This window comes from Athene noctua, chromosome 14 (genome assembly GCF_965140245.1).
Source record: "Athene noctua chromosome 14, bAthNoc1.hap1.1, whole genome shotgun sequence".
Taxonomy (NCBI): Eukaryota; Metazoa; Chordata; class Aves; order Strigiformes; family Strigidae; genus Athene; species Athene noctua.
In genome coordinates this window covers 10,202,866-10,223,822 of record NC_134050.1, presented here as the reverse complement: position 1 = coordinate 10,223,822, position 20,957 = coordinate 10,202,866, and the positions used below count along the sequence as shown (strand labels likewise).

The 20,957-nt window shown below is 44.9% G+C and overlaps 1 protein-coding gene across 1 annotated transcript; it reads right to left on the bottom strand.

The window, feature by feature from the left end:
- Positions 1-454: 454 nt before the first annotated feature.
- Positions 455-19,004, bottom strand: LOC141966100 (acyl-CoA 6-desaturase-like). Its single transcript, XM_074918457.1, has 12 exons — positions 18,500-19,004; positions 12,426-12,536; positions 10,800-10,997; positions 10,275-10,376; positions 9,302-9,427; positions 7,176-7,236; positions 6,624-6,700; positions 6,334-6,431; positions 4,642-4,738; positions 3,041-3,120; positions 1,899-2,024; positions 455-545 (listed from the first exon to the last, which is right to left on the bottom strand). Exons 1-12 carry the CDS (start codon positions 18,704-18,706, stop codon positions 494-496), a joined length of 1,335 nt encoding a protein of 444 aa, XP_074774558.1. The 5' UTR covers positions 18,707-19,004; the 3' UTR covers positions 455-493.
- Positions 19,005-20,957: the final 1,953 nt, after the last annotated feature.

Genomic DNA, 20,957 nt, shown 5'->3' with positions numbered 1-20,957 from the left:
GCATTATTTTTTCATTGATAACAAAATTAAACTCTGTGCTGAGCTCTTTTTCCCACATTTGTGTTAGAGGCATAAACTGACTGGGGTGTCCTTGGATTGCAAATACTCACTGAAACCTAACAACTTTTATGTGTCTATGAATCAGGGGATTGTGTGGTTTAGGTAGAATTGGAATCTTGTGAAGAAAAGGTCAAGATTGGATATTAATGCTCTTTTTTTAAACACTCCTCCTCTCTATCCTCTCCCAACCTTCCATTTTGTGCAATACTGGCATTGCTTTTCATTCTCTGAAGCACATTTTAGATTTGTCTGGATTAAACAGGTTGCCTGAGCCCGTACCGGTAGCAGCTGACAAGACGGGAAACTCCCTTCCAACTGTGCATGTAGACATAGACTGAAATCTGAGAGTAAAAGACACGTGTGTGATTTTCCCCCCCCCCGCACACCCTCCCATCCCTCCCAGTCACTCACACCTCCCCATTAAGATTCATGTTCACTTATGGAGGTAAGCATCCAGCCATAGAGCTCCAGATTTCTTTAGGGACCTGTGGAAAGAAAATTAAGAGAAGTTTGTTTGGCATCTGATTCTCCCCTCTGTCGTCTTTTTTTCCTACAAAGAATCACGTTACTGAATTTGAATATGAATCCTTAGGACCCTGAATGTCTTTCCCCAGTATAGCAGATAGAGCAAGAAGAGCTCAGATGGGCAAGAACTTCACCTGCTGCCCACTGTGGTGTTTGTAGTCCCTCTGGCCCTCAATAAACAGCAGAGCAGAACTGCTTGGGCTCGCCACGTTGCACCTGGAAGGTGTTTCCCTACTTCCCCCTGGGGATTCTCATACAGAATTTCCTATCTGCATCAGCTCTGCAAATATTACGTGACAGATCTGAACTGGTTTGAGCCCAAAAGTCCTCTGACAAAGAGAATGCAGTCTGGAGGCTGGAAATGTAGCTTTATATGGTTTACTGGAGATGATCCTTCTATCAGGAGGCAGGTAATTGCTGAGATGGTTTCTAAGAGCCCGTGTAGGGAGGTGGGCTCTGTGTGGTGGGATGCTGGGCATCACCACCCCTGGGTCTCAGCGGTGCTTGCATTTTCCTGTGCTAGTTGGGTAAGAGGATCAAAGGAGGCTTTGAAACAGTTTTCAGCTCTTCTGCATGTTGGGGCCAATCTGCTTTAATTTGCATTTGCTTCAAATGGTTTGAGAGTGGAGATCCCTGGCCTGCAGAATACTTTCTCATGTTCCCTGTCATGAATTATTCCCCTTGGAGTAACTGAGACAGAAACGTTAACCCAGAGCCTGCCTGACAAGGACTATTAGAGTAGGCTTCAACTATGCCTATAGGGAATAGCCCTTTGCTGCTGGCAGGGCTCAAATGGGAAACAGCACGGGCTGTAACCTGATTCATTCCCCTTTGATTCATCTCACTTTGCAGCCTGAATATGTGCTGCCAGCTCCCAAAAGCAAGAATCATCAGCTGTCGGAATATCATTTAAAAGGGGTATTATGAAAAAGGTCCCTATTAGATCAGATTAGTACCCATCTAAATACTAATACAATTCGATGCTTTGCTAGCAGTGCTCTGGTTGCAGAAGCTGCTCTGGGGGACAGTTGTTTCTTCCCCCATGATGCAGTGAAGCAGCTTCTCATCTGTTGTCACCTGGCATTAGTCCACTAAATCAATGAAGCCGTGTCATCTCTACTGTGGGTCAACACTGCTGCAGGTGCTCCTTGGACTGCGATAGGAAGATTATTAACCTAGTGACACCAGATTACAACATATCGACATGGTATTTCTGAAGGGTCTGTGCTGTCCTGAATTGTCTGTACTAGAAAAGAAAGGATGTTTGTGTAACAACAGATTGCAAGCTGCAGATGATACTAGAAGGACCTTACCCAATGATGTCTACAAATGCTTTTCCAAGAGGCTTCTCTTCGTATCGGACTCCATACTTGGCACATAATGACTTCACCAAAGGTTTCACCTTCCAGAAATTGTGCCGTGGCATTGTTGGAAACAGGCTTGAACAGAGAAAGAGAAAACAAACCTGAGAAAACTCTAGAGACTAACCCCAATGGATGGGCATCTCTGTCTGCCTCCTCATAGGGACTAATTATTAATGCCTTCTCCTCAAGCTGTACAAGCAGACAAGAGAGGCTAAGAGAGATATCCATATTTCACACCCCTTTGTTTCAAGGAGCCTTGTGAAAACTGAATGCATTGATTCTCCTGCCATGCTTTAAAACAAAGCTGTGTTCAAGAAAGACAATGCAAGTCAATTCCTGCAAGAGAGGACTCTACAAGTGCGATGCGAGGGAAGCAGGAGTGAGGAAACAAACAGCCTCAGCTGCTGAGATAACTGCCCATTTCCTTTGGGCAATACCAATTGTTTCTCACTGAACTGAATTCCCAGTGACCCCCTTCCCTCCTCTGAAAGCTCATGGAACATTGAAGCAGGTAAAGAAGAATTTGGGATCACCTCACCCTGTGCTGTTCAATGGAGATTTCCTCAGCTGACTTCCAAAGCAGTCAGCTTTACCCTAAAGCTGTTTCTTTTACGTTTTCTGTTGTCACTGGCAACAGACTTTCCATATGGCCCTGGTTTTAATATCTTTTCTGGAACCGGGTACCCAGCAGCATACACAGTCCCACACAGCTGTCATGCTATAAAATGCTGAAATGCTTTAGGGGAGAGGAAATTTCTGAAATGGACACACAAGTTCACGTAGCTAGCTTAGGATTTGAGTCCATCGCTGTTTTAACTGGTAGATACATACTGCTGACTCCTAATTTAACCCTAAATTAAAATGGTGAGAGAGAAAGCTGAAGTATTTAGTAGCAAGAGAGAAAGATGCCATGCCTGTAGTAGAAGCAGACTATGACTCCCAGTAGTCTGGGATTCTCTTTCCTTGGCATATGGTAGGCTCCAAAAATCCTACCCCATCCCACACATGTGTCTTTAGCAGACTTTCTCTCTTCTTAAGTCCAGTGTTGTGACAACCTGGTAATGGCTAAACGATTCTGGGTCCATACTCACTGGTGCTCGATTTGAAAATTCAGGTGCCCGGTGAACCAGTCATTGAAAAAGGACTGCTCAATATTGCAGGTAGCTGCTACCTGTGAAGGCAAGAAAGCATCTGTGAAGATCAGTGAAGCCTCACCCTAACATCAGAAGGAAGCTCCTCTTGCGGGGGTTGATACGTGTCTTACGGCACTACCCACTGGGGTGGCTGGTTGCAGCAAGGAGGGCTTTAATGCTCCTTCAGGGCTTTACTGTCAACTGTTGTGCTGCCTGTGTCTCCATGGGTTTGACCGGTGGTAAAAGGGACAATATAAGGAAGCAGTTTGTGGACATTATGTGCCAAGTCACGTATCAGTCTGAGTATAGACTCCTAAATCTTGTCTTCTCCCATTGAAGATCGGATGGTTAACAACAGTACCAAGGTGGAAAGCAGGGGAGGAAAAACATATAGACACAGACAGCCTGTTTTCCCCATCCTGTCTAGTTATTGCCCATTTTGCCTTAAGTGCAAGGTCTGAAGATTCTGGAAATATTTCTTAGCTACTCTAGCTAGTAATGACTGTAAAATTAGGTAGTTTTTCTCAAAATCCTCTTACACTCTGGATAAGGTGTGATTTCTACATAGTGACCATAGGAGATATACTCTCCTCACCTCCCCAGGATACATCATAAAACCATATCAGTGTCAAGGAGGCTTATCTCCCTCTATCCTATACACATTTTCTCTCTCCATCCCATCTCTCTCATTATCCCCCTCCCCAAATGTCTCACTCCCACAATCTCTCTCTGGCTGCAAATTCCAGTTGCATAAAGTGCTTAAGCAAAAGCTTAAGGTGAACATCTGAACACTTCCATGATTTCAGTGAATCTATTCACATGCTTAATTTAAAACAAATGCTTAGGTGCCTTCCTGAACAGTACTTCTAGCACCTTTTTTTTTTTTTTTTTTTTTAGTGCTTTTAGCATGAGAGAGAGAAATTGGCTGTCACACACTGACAGCTCACCTTCAAGGCCCCATTAACAACTACAGATACTAATTATACTAATTAACACATGAGATGCTTTGAGATGCTTTCTTCTCTACGGTAAGTTATACCAGATTCATACAGCCAGTGTCAAAGTTGCTTTTATTATCCTCTAGATCTGAATAAGGCTTGGACCACTGTAAGTAAGAGGTATCCTTTTAGCAGGGTGGATTTGTCTGACCAGGTAAAAAGTTGTAGAAAGCAGCTGATTTTCATTTCAGTCCTTATTGCTGAAATATAAACTTTAGAAACATACTGAGCTCTCTTCAGTTTTGATTTTCATCAGGGCTTTTCTATCTGCTCATAGGCATATGCCAAAATACACCGCCCAGGAAAGCCAGATCATGCTTCTTGAACCTGATACTGCCTCAAATCTGAAGGAAGCTTTTGATTATCAAATTAATTACAGAAGTTTGGACTTCTGTGGCTTGACTCAGCACTGCTGGCTCTGGGGAGAACATTTTTATGGGAGGGGTCATGGGCCGAGACCATATACTAGTACCTGGGGATAGTGGTGACCCATCTGCTCTTTGAATAAATTTCTAATTCATTTTGGGGTGAGTCAGGGGTATTCTTTCCCCTCCCAGTTACCTGAGAGCTAAGCCAGTCTCTGTGCTTCTCACAATCAATTTCCATTGGAATGTGATTCATCTGGGTGACCCACACAAACCAGTGACTCTCCAGAAACCTTCAAAACCAAACAGGCAAAAAGCACGACAATTTATATAGCAGATCGGGTTATGAGGGAAATAGAGCGGGGTTTACAGAGAGAGCAGGAGAACAACCTGGGAGGAAAGTATTTCTCTGAGGTATTGAACTAAATACCTCTTCTTTCTGTGGAAACCAGAGAGAATCACTTCTGTGATGAATTTTCCTTCCCCTCTTTATACCTCTGGGACTAATGCAATTATAATTAAAACAAGCAGGACATCCTACTGGGCTATTCCACTCCCTCTTCCTCAGAAGTGGATTGATCTCTCATATTACTTTTGCCTTTCGATAAATAAAGATGATTCAACTTCCTGAAAAAAAACAAGCCTCAATTTAAAAATTCTCAGAACCGCATTCATCTTTCCCCTTGCTTGATGGATATACATTAATTTCAAAGTCAACCTCCCATTGGATTTAGCTTTCTGGTGTCAAGCTCAGCACACTGGAGCTCCCAGCTTCCCTTTGCTCTCTCAGTACCTTTGCCATGTCTCAGCTCTGCCCTGGGCTGGGGATTGCATTAGAGTGTCTTGTTTACTGCTTATGGTATATAACTGCATTTTTAGCACCTGCACAGTTGTCTACAGAAATGCACTTTCTTCTCTTTACCCCAGGTAGTTTCTCTATGCTGAGACTTAGATGTATGTTGACAAGGTAGTTGTCCAGAAGTGTCCTTATTCTGGTCTTTAGGCTTGTCTTCTGAAAGAGCAGATGATCTGAATTTGTAATTTTGCCTTTCTTCTTGCACTTTTAGCTTAACCAAAATACAGAAGTTTTGGAAATAATGGGTCGGTTGACCTACATTTTTCAGCTTGATATCAGCCTGGAAAGCTTGGCTAGGCACTTAAATAAATGCATGTGTTGTGAAACTCCTCTTTTTCTTAGGTCCAAAGTGTTTTGAAACTATGAAAACTGAAGTCATGAACAGTGGCATTAAATTTTGTGGAGGTAAAAGTTCTAATATTGTAAAGATTTTTGTACATCTGTTGCCATTTCTTTTTACTCCAAAAAAATATTTTTTTTAGAAAATGGTTTTCACTGTGATGAAATGGTTTCCTAAAATTAATGCTTCCTGTGGGACCAAATGCCATCCTTTGGTACTAGTCAGTGTACAGGCCATGCAGTCTTCCACACTGGGAGAAGTGGTGAGCGCTTCACTTACAGGGGAAGCACGTACAGTGCTCAGGAGGGCTCATGAATTACCTTCCCAACAAGCTGGGACAAGGGTGGCCTGAGGCACTCTGGAATGGTCCAGCCTTGACCAAAGTGGAAAAAAAGTGCATAAATGTGTTGGGATCAGGCAGCGTGTGAGACTGGGGAACAAGGAAAGAAAGGAGAATCCTGGCCTGGACCATCACAGGGGCAGGGGAAGATGCTGAGCACCAGAGCCAGCTCTGCTGCGGGGAGGTAGAATTGGGAGATGGTAAGTGGAAAGAACAGCCAAGGTAACACAGTGAGGTCAATGACTGCAGAGAATTTAAATAAGAAAGGCTGGTGGGGCACAGCAGAGCTGAGGCTTGGTTTGTCTGGCACTGGAGGGAGGGGAGAGCAGCGGGAATGCCCTTTATCTCCTACCTGACAAAAGTGAGGAGAGACAGGGATCCCAGAACGCCGTAGAATGGGGTGTATGTGATGAAGTAGCGCAGGTAGTAGCTGATGGCCCAGGCTAGGTCCTAGGGAAGAGAGAAGACATTAGGCATCACTTTGCCTGTCTCATATAACGTGTCCTTGCTGGTGATGGTAGGGACACTGGGTAATTAATACAGCAAAGGGTGATCCCTGCCCACTGGCCTCCCTCCCTACCCAAGTGTGATTCCTTATGAGCCAGCTGGACCCAATAAAGATCAAGGGAACATTTCACTCACCGCCCAGAACCTGCGCCTGATCATGGTCGAGATGATTTGGATTTGGAAATACACGGGGATGAGCAGAGGCGGGAAGACTGCAAAGCAAAGGGAAACGTTTTGGCCATCAGAGGGGTGAAAAAGCATGTGACATGAGTGAGCCATGACTTAGGACTGGTTCTAGGGAAAGTCTGCCTAGCACTGGTGAGAGAGGTGAGGGCTGGTGATGGGGGGTGAAGAAAGGAGGCTCTGCTGCACACCCACTCATCTCGACTTATCAAAGAGCACTAACTGGCCACATGCATTTTTACCATAGAGCCTTTAACACAGAGGTTATTTTTTTCCAGTCTCAGTTGCTTGCCTTGCTTTACACGACCATGCTGGCAACATTCAAGATGCTTGGATATCACTGAAAAATATACTGAACTGCTTTGAGGACCTGCAGAGGGGATGGTGGTCCTGAGGAAGGGCAGGATGAGTTGGGACATAAGGAGTTGCTCTGCTAGCACAGTAAAGGCTGGAAAGGTCAACTGGCATTCAGGGAAAAAGGAAGAGTGCAGGGCAGATACTCACTGAGAAAGAAGTACTCATGCTGGTGATTGTAAGGTAGGTACTTCAGCTTCTTCTTGCCATACTGCAGGACACAGAGGAGAAAGCTCAGGCTTGGGTTATGACACTCACATGTAAGAGAAGATTCTCTGCAAATTTATTGACTGGAGAGTTTTGACTAAATTCCCACCATTAGATAAAAAGTGTTTTGGTATGGTTAAATATCTTGACTTTGTAATTGTTCTGGGTGTAAATTAGTTTTTAAACTCTTCTGGCTTGCTAAGCAGATAATTTCTATTTACTTGAGAACCTGATGGCATTTTTATGCATTTCTCCACCTTCTGCCATGCCTGTGGCTGTGCTGAGAGCTGCTATCATCTCCATCATTACCAATACAGATGTGATAGGCATAAAATCTGATCTTTGATAAGTCGCTACATGGGATGCCAGTGCAAGACAGTGGTCATTTGCATGATTCCATAAATCTATAATGTGTCATGAGTCTGACATGTAAGTGATAGGAAGTAGAGTGCTGTCACTGAGAGCTATTCTGTACTGATTCCTGCATTACTACAGCCCACCTACAGAGAGCAGATGCAGGGAAGTTTTTCCAAACACAGGTTCAGACCTTGGGTTGCTGTGTATTTGCAGGTGCCTATTTTCAGTGAAAAGAGGGAGCCAGGAGCACCCGGTCTCCTAGTTTCATCTCCGTAGTGAAATATCTAGATGTATACAGAGGGGGCTTTTTTGATCTTCAGGAGTGTTCACACAAGGAGCTAATGCAGGGAGAATATGGATTCCTGCGAACTTGCATTTTTGCTTCCAGCATAGCAGTTTCCCAGTGAAGGTAAATCTTGTAGCACCAATAAATCAGGCACATCATTCGCTCTGGTCTGAGCTCTGAAAGGATGTGTGCTTAGTATCATCCGGAAAAGCATTTATGCAAGTGTGAAAGGGTATTGGGATAGACTGATGCTGCCCTAATATTTCAGATATTTTGTAGGAGGGAGATCCAGTTTTCCTTGTTGACATAAATGTTTACATTCTTAGTTTTTCCTTTAAGCGGTAGAACCATGTTCTGCTTTTAAACCCATTTATCAGGCACAAGATTTTCCAGAGTGTGATACTGATTTACATCTTCTAGATAATGGCTTTTTTATAGCCCAGGAGAAGGCTTTCATTTTAGTCACATGTAAGAGCCCTTCTGCCTCTTGAAAATTCTGTGTGCAAGACATTCTCTATACATGTCCATCTACCAGTACGTATGTCCCCTACATGTGCCTGGAGTTACTTTCTCAATAGTACAAAAGCTGGCTGAGAAACCATGGACTTTTTAAGAATGTGTTCCCCTGTGTTGTACTTGCTGCAGATGTTTGTTTGTTTTCTTTGGTTTGTTTTTTGTTTTTAAAACTAGAAATCCTTGTTCCATTGTAAAAATGACTAAGAATGGTACATGGTTTAAGTTCTCTGTGTACGTTTCTATACAGTAGACAGTAAATATTTTGGGTCTAAAAGGACGGATTGAATTAAAATCTCTTAATGTAGCCTGTTATTTCATGTGCAGCATGTAGTTAATGTAAGAAAGTAAGGAAGTATTGCTGATGCAAGCAATATCCCTTCAACTGCATGGCAAAGGCTTCAGTGGAGAGGACCTTGTAGAGATTGTCTGGTGCACAGCTGTGCTGACTAATACAGGAAGATTTTTTCTGTGGAAATGGGAGATCATTTTTTAAATGTTCTTGATGAAGTACTGAGGAACACAGTATTTTCCCCTTGTGTTGATATTTCAAGCCAACAGGATGTAGTTGTCTTTAATGGCTTTCTACTTTCTTTCCAATCCCACCTTCGTTGCTTTTCCCAAGCTACCCCAAAACACTTTCTCCTGTGGACAGTATAGGAAATAGATAGTGAATTATATAGTCAGTCTTGCTTTTCGGTCCAAGGTTAGGGAGGATGTGATGGCCAAACTCCTGTCAGACAACACAGTCAGATTAAATCCCTGGATGAAGCATTTCCTTTTTTTAGCATTCCTGGAAGTCTTGACTGTGTAAGTCATGTCTGCCAATACTGGCTAACTCCTGGTTTTGCACAAGCATTCTCTGAAGCCCTTTAGGAGAATGGTTTTCCATGTTTTACCCACTTTGCCTTACCTCAACAGGCTGTGTATCTCCGAGGACAAAAATATGCAGCATGTTCACGTCTGGGTCCTTCTTGAATATGTTGGGCTTGGCATGGTGTTGGAAGTGACGATGGTTCCACCAGTTTGCAGAGGCACCCTGGGCAGGTACAAGAACAAAGAGTTCATCTGTGGGAAACTACAGTTCCTCTAATGGTAGGATTACCCATTCATTTATATAAACCAAAACAGTACAACTCAGGTTATGGCCAAACTTTTGAAATAGCAATAAGCAGGAAGTGGCTCAGCTGTCAGCTGCTGTGAGACTCCTGGTTTCAGAGGGCTGCTTTGCCCTCGCTAAGGATCATCCACATTGAAAGAAGAGGGAATAAATATACTCTGAGTCACGTGTCACTATGGCTTCCCACATGTGAAGCTGAATCATGGAATCATAGAATTATTTAGGTTGGAAAAGACCTTTAAGATCATCAATCCAACCATTAACCTAACACTGCCAAGTCCACCACTTATACTGCCTGTGAGGAACCAAGCAAGACAAGGTGGGTTTGGGAGAATGGGCAAAGCTATGTCCCATGCTCTATAAATTCCTACTGGAGGTGGGTGCTGAAATGCCTGGACTGCCCAGCATAGAAGTTCTGAAGGCATTTTGAATGGATGGGATGTAGGAAGATGGGACATTTGAAAATTATTATGCCTTAGTGGAGTGCATGCTTAAAATATGACAGGATGTTAAAATAGGGTTTTATGCAATTTAATAAGCTTTGTCCTCAGCTGCTATAAATTGGTGCAGTTCCACTGAAGCTTGTGGAACCATTGTGGTCTGTACCAGCTATGATACAGTCTCTTATCTCTTCTGTGCAATAGTCAGTAACTTCTCTGGGCATCTGTTCACTTGGAAAGGCTTAGAGTTGCAGTTCCCTGCTTTAACATAGTCACAGTGACTGCAGTTGTTTCCACAGTACCCCGGGGTCCGTAATGTCCTTTACCTTCAGGTGTCCAATGATAAACTTGTGGACAATGTGGTTCCAGGAAGACTTCTTAAAGACAGAGAGGTGTCCAAAATCATGCTGCAGCCACCCTGCCTGGGCCTGGGATGAAGGGAAATCAAGTAGTTAGAAAGCTGTTTGAAGTCAGAGTTAAACACAGAAGGCAAGCCGTGAGTGTGAGGAAGAGAGGGGATTAATTGAAGTGAGAAGGTGAAGATCTCTGTTTTCATTCTGGAGGGGAACATAGAATCATTTACGTTGGAAAAGACCCTTACATAAACCTAACACTACCAAGTCCATCAACATGTGGAAGGAAAGGCCAAAGAGATGAGAAAAACGTGTGAGCCATAATCAGCAGCAGGTAGGGGTGGCCAGAAGGCACCACAGTCTCAGGTGTGTTGTGAATATTTTTCACTGGTGTGAATATTTTGCACCATTAATTTATGTAATATGAAAAGTTCAGTGCACACCGGCCTTCTCCTGAGTGATTTGTGTAGCCAGGATGCTATGCCTACTGCTTCTCACCTGGGAAGTTGTAAGGATGCAGGCGAGGATGAGAGTTGTGATCCAGCCAGTACCGCAGTATGAAACCATTAACCAAGCCAAAACTTCCATTGCAATAATATGGCCCAAGTAAAGAGAGAAGAACAAAGGATTTGCTCTGAATAAGTTCATGTCCTCTGCTGTCTTCCTCAGGGTCCGGAAATCCTCCACCAGTTGGGACTGCAAAACAGACATGCAAGGCACAGTATGCAGCTTATAACTAAGTCTGAACGTGTCTGGGGAAGGAAGGCCAAGTTCCATCCTAAGGACCCTGGCTGTTTCTTGCACTGGTTGGCTACTCCAGAAATGAGGAAGGACCTGCCTCCATATTCACCCTGTATTCTGGCTTTTCATCACACTTCCCTATGAATAAACATCCTGGCTGGTCTGAGCCCACATCCTGACCTTTTGCACCTTGAGCTAGGAGAGTAATTCAAGCCTGCCGCTGTGAATCAGCAGCACTACCTGGCTCTGTTGAGAGTTACATCAGCTGATGACTCTCGTCTGAATGAGCTTTACAAGTATTAAAGAGGCAGCTGGAGGAGGAGATATTTCAGTCCTATTACTTATGCATAATTCCAGAGCTCTGATGAGGAGCACCCAATATCAGAGCTCCTGTCATCTGTTTAATATGTGGGTCAGCTACTGTGCAATCACTCATGAAGAGCATTCCCGAGTTAATGCGGGTCTGCATCGTCTCTTCTATTGTTGGTGATACAGATGTATCATAATCATGGCCCGTCACAAACAACGGGACGGGATTGAGTTTCGTGGCAAGAGCTAGTCATGCCATGCACTGTGCCTGAATAATGAATGAACTGTCTGGGAGGGATAGAGCTGCCCTGAGGATGCAGGGTGGGTGGAAAAGGTACTTGCTGGGTTGCTGCTGCTTAAGAACAGCCACCAAAATGAGACATCTGGTTCACCTCACCCATCGGTGCCTACTGCTCGTGCCATGTGTGGCACAAATGCAGCTGCTCCCCAGAGCTTTGCTGGTACTGGGCTCAGTGGGATAAGCCAGTTTGAGTCTCAAAGAGATATTTCCCTGGGAGTAATCTGTCAAAGGGAGCGGCAGAACAGTCAAAGGGAGTGAAGTCTTGTTGAGGTGGTGAGCAACTTGTTTGGAAGTCTTCTGAGACTTCTTCAAAGAAGTCTCTTCAGACTTCTTTGCCCCGCTTCCCCCATAACAGGCCAGTGATGACGTGTTTTAGAGCTTGGTCACCGGAGAAGGAATAGCAGAAGGGACACCAGTCACAAGAACTGGTCCTCATTTCCCAGTTCACATTTCCCTTCCGTGTGGGATCAGTCCAGCCTGGGCACCTGGACTGGGTTGCTAGAAATGGGACATGATTACCACAGACAGAGCTGTTGGTAGCTCTGAGGGAAAGGAAAGGCTCGTACTGCCCGTCTGAATGTGTCACCTTCCTCCCACACATGTTTTAATCTATACTGGGATGTGCACATTGCTCCACAGAGATGTTCGGTGCTGAGCACTTTTCTCCCTCTGTAGTGAAGAGACCTTTATAATCTGACCTGGAGGACACCCCGAGGGGAAAGAAGTGGTGGAACATACCCATCATAAACCCCAGCTCAGAAACAAATACTCACGTTTTTATCTCGGTCCTGGCTAGGTTCGCCTGGAGCAAGCTCTCCAATAAGTAACGGCTTGAGAAACTTTTGCACCAAGGTGGGATTGATGTGGAAGGCCTGGAATGCATCCTGGAGTAGACATATGAGTAACTGTATGAGACTCGGGAGTAAGCTGTTGATTCCTACTCATTGTGTCATTTCCATCCCCCTCCAGCACTGTCCTTCTATGCAGTGCCCCCCCACGTTACTGTGAAAGAGGGGTGCCAGACTGACTTCCACCTCTGTGATGGTTGTTCAGTGCAGTACTAGAGACTGATGAGTTTGCTTATTTAGCAAGAAGCGCATGGTGAGATCTGGGATGCTGTTTAGACATATGGTGAAAGGCACCTCAAGAAATTTTTTCTAGGCAACTAAATACCTAAATCCTGTTAATTCTCTTAGAAGGTAGGCAGAGAGGAATTTGTGCAAATCCCCACTAGGATATAAATACCCTTTGAAAGTCTGCTGCTTGGAGGCAATTCAAGAGAGGGGGTGACTGTGGTGACTGAACCAGGACATGACTGCAGATACAGAAAATATTACTGGATGTTTTGGCCAGACCTGTAGATCTCAGCACTAACACAGCTGAGGAAAATGTGGTGACTCTTCATTGAGTCAGGCACTGAAGACTGCCTTTCTCTTTTTGTTCTGTAAGATGACCGAATGCTGCCTTAACTCTTCTGTATTCTAGAACCATATTATATATATATATAGGCAATTCTATCTCCATGCAAGTCCAAGTAAAATGTCTTAGAAAGGAACCAAATCAAAAACTTGGTTGTATACCAGAACCTGAAGCAACTGCTGTCAAGTGCTTGCTATCACGCTTTGCAGTGGCTAGGACCCCATTCAGAAAGGGATCTACACCAAAAAGCAACTTTATTCATTATGCTGAAATGTGCTAAGCAGGTTAGCAGTCTTGAAGAGATTATAGTTATCAGTACATGCGATAAGACCTGTCATTTCTACTGTGCTGTGGTATACACCTGCTTGTCCCTATAAGAAGCCCATTAATATTTTGTGAAACTGCTTGTATATTTTCTACTCAGTATCTGCCTTGAATGTTGGGTACATTTTACTGAAGTCTCTCCAATGTGTAACAATAGACATAAATAGCTTGTTAAGTTTCAGCAACAGAATCTAATTGAGGGATGAAACTTGCGAAATAAATCCTTTTGCATATACACCTGAGGCTGGAAAAGCAGGAAACCCAACCGGAATATTAATTTTCTTACTTATTTTCAAGTTGTCTTCTAATATGGAAGGACAACGCCTTCTTTGTAGAGTCTTTTGATCCTGGCATTCATGAATTTCCCTGGTTCTTCTTTTTCTGTACTCCTTCCCCTTTCCCCATGTGTTTGCCTACCTATGTCCTACAGATGCCTGATGGGAGCATATATTTGATGCATCTGCTGCTAGTAGTGAGATCTTGCACACCCCTCCTCTCACATGGCATGGCTTGAATTTTAACGCCAAAGATAGTGGTAGGGAAGAAAGTTGACCAAGGTCAGAAACTCTTATTCTGTCCTTGCCCTTTTCTTACTGCACAGAGCTGGAGTTAACTCTAGAAAATCATCTAGCAGAGCTGTAAAAATGTAATTACAAGAAACGCTAAGACTGGTACAGAAAAAACAGTCAAAAATCGAAGTCAGGGATACCATGCTTCAGCCTTTCTACCTTTGTCCCATGCCTAACAATAGTAGGGACCAACTGAAATCTCATTTCTGGCTCTAAACAGAAAGAGCAGGCTGGAAAGTGCTCACCATGTCCAGCTGACCCTTATGGGAGTTAACCTCCATCAAAAGTCTAACTCTGGTGTTCAAAAATACCAGCCAACAACCTGGGTCCCAAAGTCCATCCAAATCAATAGAAACTTTCACCTTATTCCAAGACTTCGGATTGAGCTTCAGAAGAATACTCTGACTATAGAAGTTTTGCTGTGGGAGGCACATAAGAAGGGAGAGTGAAAGCTGATCTGAGCCATTTACTTGGAAGTTACAGAAATGATATATGAGAAGTTACAGATGCAGCACTGGTAGGGGGGTGGGGGGAGAAAAGGGCTAGCTACAGGTGCAGGAGAGAAATAAAACTCTGTGGAATGATTTAAAGATTATAAAATGCCAGAGGCTATGGAAGAAGAAGTAAGGAGGGGGAAAAAAAAAAAAAAGTTATTTCAATGGGGGAGGCAAACTGAAACACCAGAAATGAAAGTGAGGTGCATTTTTGCTGTAAAGCACCAGAATTCCATAGTTACTCTCAGCTCAGCTCTCATGCTAGAACCCAGACTATCCCCTTTTGTAACCAATGTCAGGGACAAAGTGATCCCTGTTACCACAGGAGGAAGTTTGGATCAATCTGTCCAGGTCCACTCATGAGGACTTAGCGCAGGAGGAGTGAGACCAGGGCTTTTTGACTGCACTGGGTTAGCCACTGGTGTTACTTTATTGGTGCCAAAATGAAGGTAAAACTCTAGGGCCAGCAAAGCTGTTTCTACAGCCCTGTGCTGCAACAGTTTGGAGTTTTCCATGCAAAGAAATAGTTGTCTTGAATCATCAGTTTTCTTCTCTACTTTGAGGAATCTGATTCACTTTGCCATAATTTCTGGATACTTCACCCTTGCTGGTGTTATCCCCACAGCCCATCTGAGGTTAAGAAATACTGTCCTCTCCCTTCTACAGAGGGATGATACACTAAAGGACTGACTTGCCCAAGGTTACAACTGGTAGCAGACAAGCCTTGAGCCTTTTTTTATCAGTGATTCGGTTACTGTAGCATTTTCTGCTCTTGGACCCATAAATGTGTCACTGTCTTGTTGCAGTTCCTTCCCTGGTCCAATGTGCAGATCATGTGGAAGAGGAGGAAGAGCAGAATGAGTGGGGAAGTGAATAGCTGACTGTACCTGCTGCAAGGTTTTGCAATTTCACGGTGAAAAAAGGGGAAGAAGGGGAAGGAGGGAGAGAATGAACACATAAGAAGCATTAAGGAATGTTGACTCAGTATTATTTAGACTAATGGGGAGAAAAAAGTCATTGGGTGTCTGACCAGGTACCACCTGATCACCATGCTGGAGATCTCACTGATCTGTGTTGTATTAATTGAGGAGTGACTCAGAACAGCAGCTTCAGGCTGACCATCTAGAAAGTATTTTTGTCTACCTGGTGCTTCCCTGGCTATAGCCTGGCTGTCTTCTTAACATGCTTGTAAGTGCTCTGTGATGACTTTTCCAGGAAGAGTTCTCCTCTGCCTCTGAACTGAAAAGCCTCACTTCTGTCTGGATGGGGTGAAAAGTAAAGGTTGGAACTGGTCAGAAATGCAATCATGCACATTAAAGTACAGTTGTTACGCAAAACTACTCGACCGATCTTCCACTTCACTGCTATTGCAGTCATGAAGGAAGTTCTGGCAGCAGGAAAGTTTTACCTTTACTGTGAAGTAAAACATATATATGTCATTGGCAGGTGTAGAGAATGTTTTTTTCAGTATAGCCTCCAAGCAGGAGGGAGGACGACATCTCCTGATTACTCTTACCATCATCAGACAGAAAGCTACAGTGGTGGAAGGAGTGCTTTTTTATTAGCTATATCTCATGCATCTCCTTTACTAATACATCCTGAATGTAAGATACTACCTGAATTTTTGAATTGTCCTCAGTTCTGTACTAGAGATAAAAAGCAAAAGGCAAAAGAAAGTCTCTGGGAAGTTCCATGTGATATTTACACCCGAGCTCCCAACTTTGCAATCTACTGGCCAAATAAGCTGAGTGTCTTACGAGAAGTGGGCAAGTGGGAATGATTCCAGCTGCTTTTCCTGAAAAAAAATCTTCATATTATTGAGGTATGAACTGTATTTGAGCATTTGAAATGCTTAGTGCAGTCAGGACAAGGATGTTCTTTCACATCCTTGAACATCTCTGAAACAGAGACTGCAAGGTGCCTTCGCATACTCTTGCCTTCATTTTCTGAAGGCAACTGTGCATGATGTGATGGTACCAGAACAGGGTGTCCCACACTAGTACACTGTCTCAGCATGTTTAAGTATGGCTTAAAAAGAATGAACACTCAGTGTTGTTAGTACCTGTAGGGGAAATTTGTGCCTAAGCTAGCCTGGGCTCTCCTAAGCTGACTGGCATGAGCAGGCTGAAAATAACAGCTCCCATGGAAGCTTCTCTGTTAGCTGTTGTGTGAGCATCCTGAGAGGAATTAGCTCACACATCCCCAAGCAGGGTAACTTTAGAGCAGCCTGACACGGATGTGGAGTTCAGTGAGTGTGTCAGCGGGCAGTGGTAGCTGGATACACATCATCCTCTCGAGGATTGGTCCAAGGTAAAGGGACAAGATGCTGAGGTTCCTTTGGGGCGTGTTTGCTGGGCTGGAGGTCCTAACTACATGTGGTGCTAAGGAGAATCTGAGAAAGATGGAAACCATGTACGAACTAGGAATGTAAACACGTTAAACTGAATTTTTATCATTGCCTTTTCCTCCTTCTAAAGTCTTCCTGTTGTGGTATCTTGCAACACAGAATGAAACCTGTTAGTTAATCCTTGACAGGGTCAAGGCCAAGGCTTTCTCAGGCTGAATGAGAGATTTTTTTGGCAGTAAACTGTTATTCACCACAGGGAAACTGGAAACCAGATGCCACTTCTGGTTTAGTGTTCAGAGCAGTGATGAACAATTTCAGAGCATTCTTAAGAGCATGCCTTCATGGAGTGTGCTCTGAGTATTGTGGGATGCAATGTACCCTGTGGAGGTGGGAGGAGGACCAGAAGTAGTAGAATCACAAACCTGTGCTTCAGCCTCCCTTGTAAGGACTGAGACAAACGCAATAGCAGATGCTTTTTGGTTTCTAGTGGAGATACTGGAGTTAAATTCTTGGGAATAGGAGTCAAACTCCTCCAGTTTCAGCAGGCCTGCTTTAAGCAGCTGAAAGTAAAACCTGGTCTATCTTTTTGAGGGAGAAAGCTATTCATTCAGAGGATTTATTGGTAGGGGACAGGAACACCAAAGCACATCTCAGTGCTTCAAGGAAAAGAATGGAAGATAACCATGGACAACAGGCAAATGGAGACTGATGGAAAGGTTAGTAATTCTTGCCAATTAATTCTGCCACACACAGAGAGCCTCCTCCTTGCTAAGGTGTTAAGAGCCGTGGGAGACGAACAGTTAATGTTACAGCTTGGTCTCTCCTGCCGCTTACCATGCACATATTCGGGAAAGCTCTGAGGCAGTTTAAATTTTATTAACTATGGGCTAATGCCCTGGGGAGAGAACATGCTCTCTGGATGCACTTCTGAAGAAGGTGGCTTTGAGGGAAACTGCAGACAGCAATTTCTGAGGCAATTTGTTAATTTTCTAAGGGTTTTTGTTTGTTTGTTTGTTTTGGGTTGTTTTTTTTTAATGTTGCTGAAACATGAGAAGTAGCTGAATCCAGCTATGAAGTGCAGGAGCAGCTGTAGCAGCAGCAAATGGTTGGGTTTTTTTCTTTTTTTCCTTTTCTGTGGAAACCTGCAACTAGATTCTCTAGAGAATTCTCTGCTGAAAGAAGCTAAAAAGCTCCTTGTTTTAAAGCCTCAAGCTCACCCTCCTCACAGAAGCAACTTTGAAACACAGACTGGCCTCTCGTTAACCCTTTCTTGTGCTTGGCTGCTGTGACTCTGCATGTCATAAACTACACACTGAAGAGGGACTTGGGACTCTTTGCTCATGAATTCAGAGCTCCAGGCACAGCACAAACAAGACACAAAGACAAGACAGCAGGACTTAAGCAGAGCCGAGCAATCTCTACCAACCAGTCTTCCAGAGGCTGCGAATTGCCATGGCTCAACGGAGTTGATCGCCAAGGAGATGCATCAATTGGGACCAACCTTTTCGCTCCCACAAAACAGCGATAGAGCCGAGCAGGGTGCTCAGCAGGTGTTAGAGAGATGGGGGAAGAGAGGCAGACAGCTTGGCTGCACAAAACCTGGCTCACTTCTCAGTAACCACCGGGAAGGACCTGGCAGGGGTTGCTGGCGAGAGCCGGGGGGCAGCCGCGTGTGTCTGGGCGTGGGTCCTTACCGTGGCATCTTCGCCGGCGCAGTGGCTGATCACTCGGTGACCCCCCGGGTGTCTGTTTGCCCACTTGGTGATATTATAAACCTTTCGCTCTATCACCAGCCACTTGTCCGTCCTCAGGTTGTGCTTCTGGATCTCCTCCCAGGTGTAGAAGCGGATCTGCGCCTCCGGCTCCCCCGACTCCCCTCCTTTCTCACCCCCTTTCCCCATGGGGCCGCTTCTTTGTCTTCTTGCCCAAAGAGGCAGGGGGGGGCTGTGGGGGTGTATGTGTGAATCTCTCCCTGCGCTTCTTAGGGCTGAGCCGGCGGGGGGGAAAGAGCTTTTCTTGCGTGATTTAACTCAGCTGATCCCCTGTTCTCTCCCTCTGCCTTCGCTCATGTCCTCCCTTCTCTTTGTCTCTCGCCGCCCGGCCCTTGCGCTCTCCCCGCTTGCTCGGAAGTGCCCCCTAGGCTGGTTTTCCCCGCACTGAGCCACTTTCTCCTCGCACACAGCCCTGTTTTGTGGGAAGCTCGGCCCCTTTCACCCACCCCCCCGCATCCTCCTCCCCCCCCCCCCACTCCCCCCAGCATCCTCCCCCCCCAGCATCCTCCTCCATTCAGTACCGGCGAGGTTTCCACCGGGATCAGCAGAGCCCCGGCGCCAATCCCGGCGCTGCCGCCGCCCGCCCGGGCGCTGCCATTGGCCCGGCGCGATCTTTCGAAGCCGGGAGCCGGCAGCCGGCCAGGCCGGGCCGTGGGACGGGACCTGCGGGCACCCCCGTCGCGCCTCCTCTCTCCCAGCTTCGTCGCTGCGGGGTTTTGGCTCCTGCTTTAAAAAGCTTCCCCCCTTTTCCCCCTTCTTTTTATTTTCCCCCTTTCCTTTCCCCTCTTTCCCCCTTTATTCTTTTTCCCCTTTTCTTTCCCCCTTTTTCCTCTCTTCCCTTTTCCCCTTTTCCTTCTTTTTCCTTTTATCCCTTTTTCTTTTCTCTTATACTTCCCCCTTTTTTCCCCTTCTCCCCTTTTTTCCCCTTCCCCCCCTTTTTTCCCCTTCCCCCCTTTTTTCCCCTTCCCCCTCTTTTTTCCCCTTCCCCCCTTTTCCTCCTTTTCCCCCCCCTGCCCCCCCCCCTTTTTTTTTTCTTCAGAATTCTCACCCTAATTCTTAGTATTAGGCTTAGAAAGAGGATTTTGGTGTTCTGTCTGAAATTAGCATTGTTTTGTTGAGTTACCAACTCAGTGGCTCTCAGACCTAACAGTTGTCTTTTGGCACGGGGAGAGCTGTTTGACAGCAAGCTCAGCAAGAGATCTCTAGCTTAGGGCAATGCTTTTATGAAACAGGTGGGACAGTTCCATCTTTTCTTTGCTGTGGGGCATTTTATGTTAAAATAATCCCTGTCATTAGGTTATGCAAGGTGTTGCAGTGCAAGGACAAAAACAATGGAACAGCATTTTCACTGCTGTCTTTCCATGTCTGAAGGTGTCTGGCTGCTCTCCAGGGCAAGGTGGTTGTGACCCACAGCTTTCCTGGTGATAGATATCTTTCCTTGCATTAATAAGTGGAAGGCTTATTAATCCTTTCTGTAGAGGCACTGGCTGATTCTAGGTGAATTTCATATACAAATGTTTTAGGGTACAGGCAGCACCCCCTAAGTTACAGCATTCTGTTGCATGATCAGATTTTAGGATTGGAGCAACACTGTCTTCCGGTAGCTCAGCCCTTTATTTGTCTCAGCTTTCATTAGCACTGTGTTCCGGCCGGGTCTGGAAAAGCAGGGGAAGTAACCCCTATGATTAACCAACAGATGTTTTAATTCACAATGTTTATTTGCTCTCTAACCAACTCTTGTATCTTCTTGTTGAAGGAGGGAGCTTATGCGTGGGATGAGAGACCACCTTTTTCAGTGAAAGCAAGAAACGCCTCCAGTCCTGGTGCAGTTGTGCTTCTGTCCAGCCCCAGCCATAGTTTAGAGCAGGCACAGACAAGGGTGCTCTGTGTTTGCCTGCTGCCATTAGCCTGAAGGAGCTGACAACAGTGAATACCTAAAAATTTCTTGCTCCTCTCCTTTTCTCCACCCATGCTCCCTACGGAGGCAACAGGAACACAGATCAAAGTGGAAGATCCTACACCACTTCTGTAGCAGTGAGAATCACTCTGTGCTGCCTCTGTGCCAAGACGTGCTATCGGTTTCCTCTGCTTCTGCCTGGTCTTATTCCTGCACAAGGACTTCAGCCTATTAAACAGTCTTTTCCTGTGGCATGGGGTGATGAAAATCAGAAATGAAAGGAATGTTTTCCTAAGACTTGCTGGTTTTATTTAGTTTGGTTCAAAATAGACCTCTGACAAGGATAATAATAAAAGTCAGCAAGACGCTATATTAAGGTGGACCTGGAGCTCATTGCTTGTAATGAGAAGTTTACCATGACACTTTCTGGGCTGAGCTCTTTGAATTTGAGGATTTTAATCCTGTAGACATGTCTATATAGCA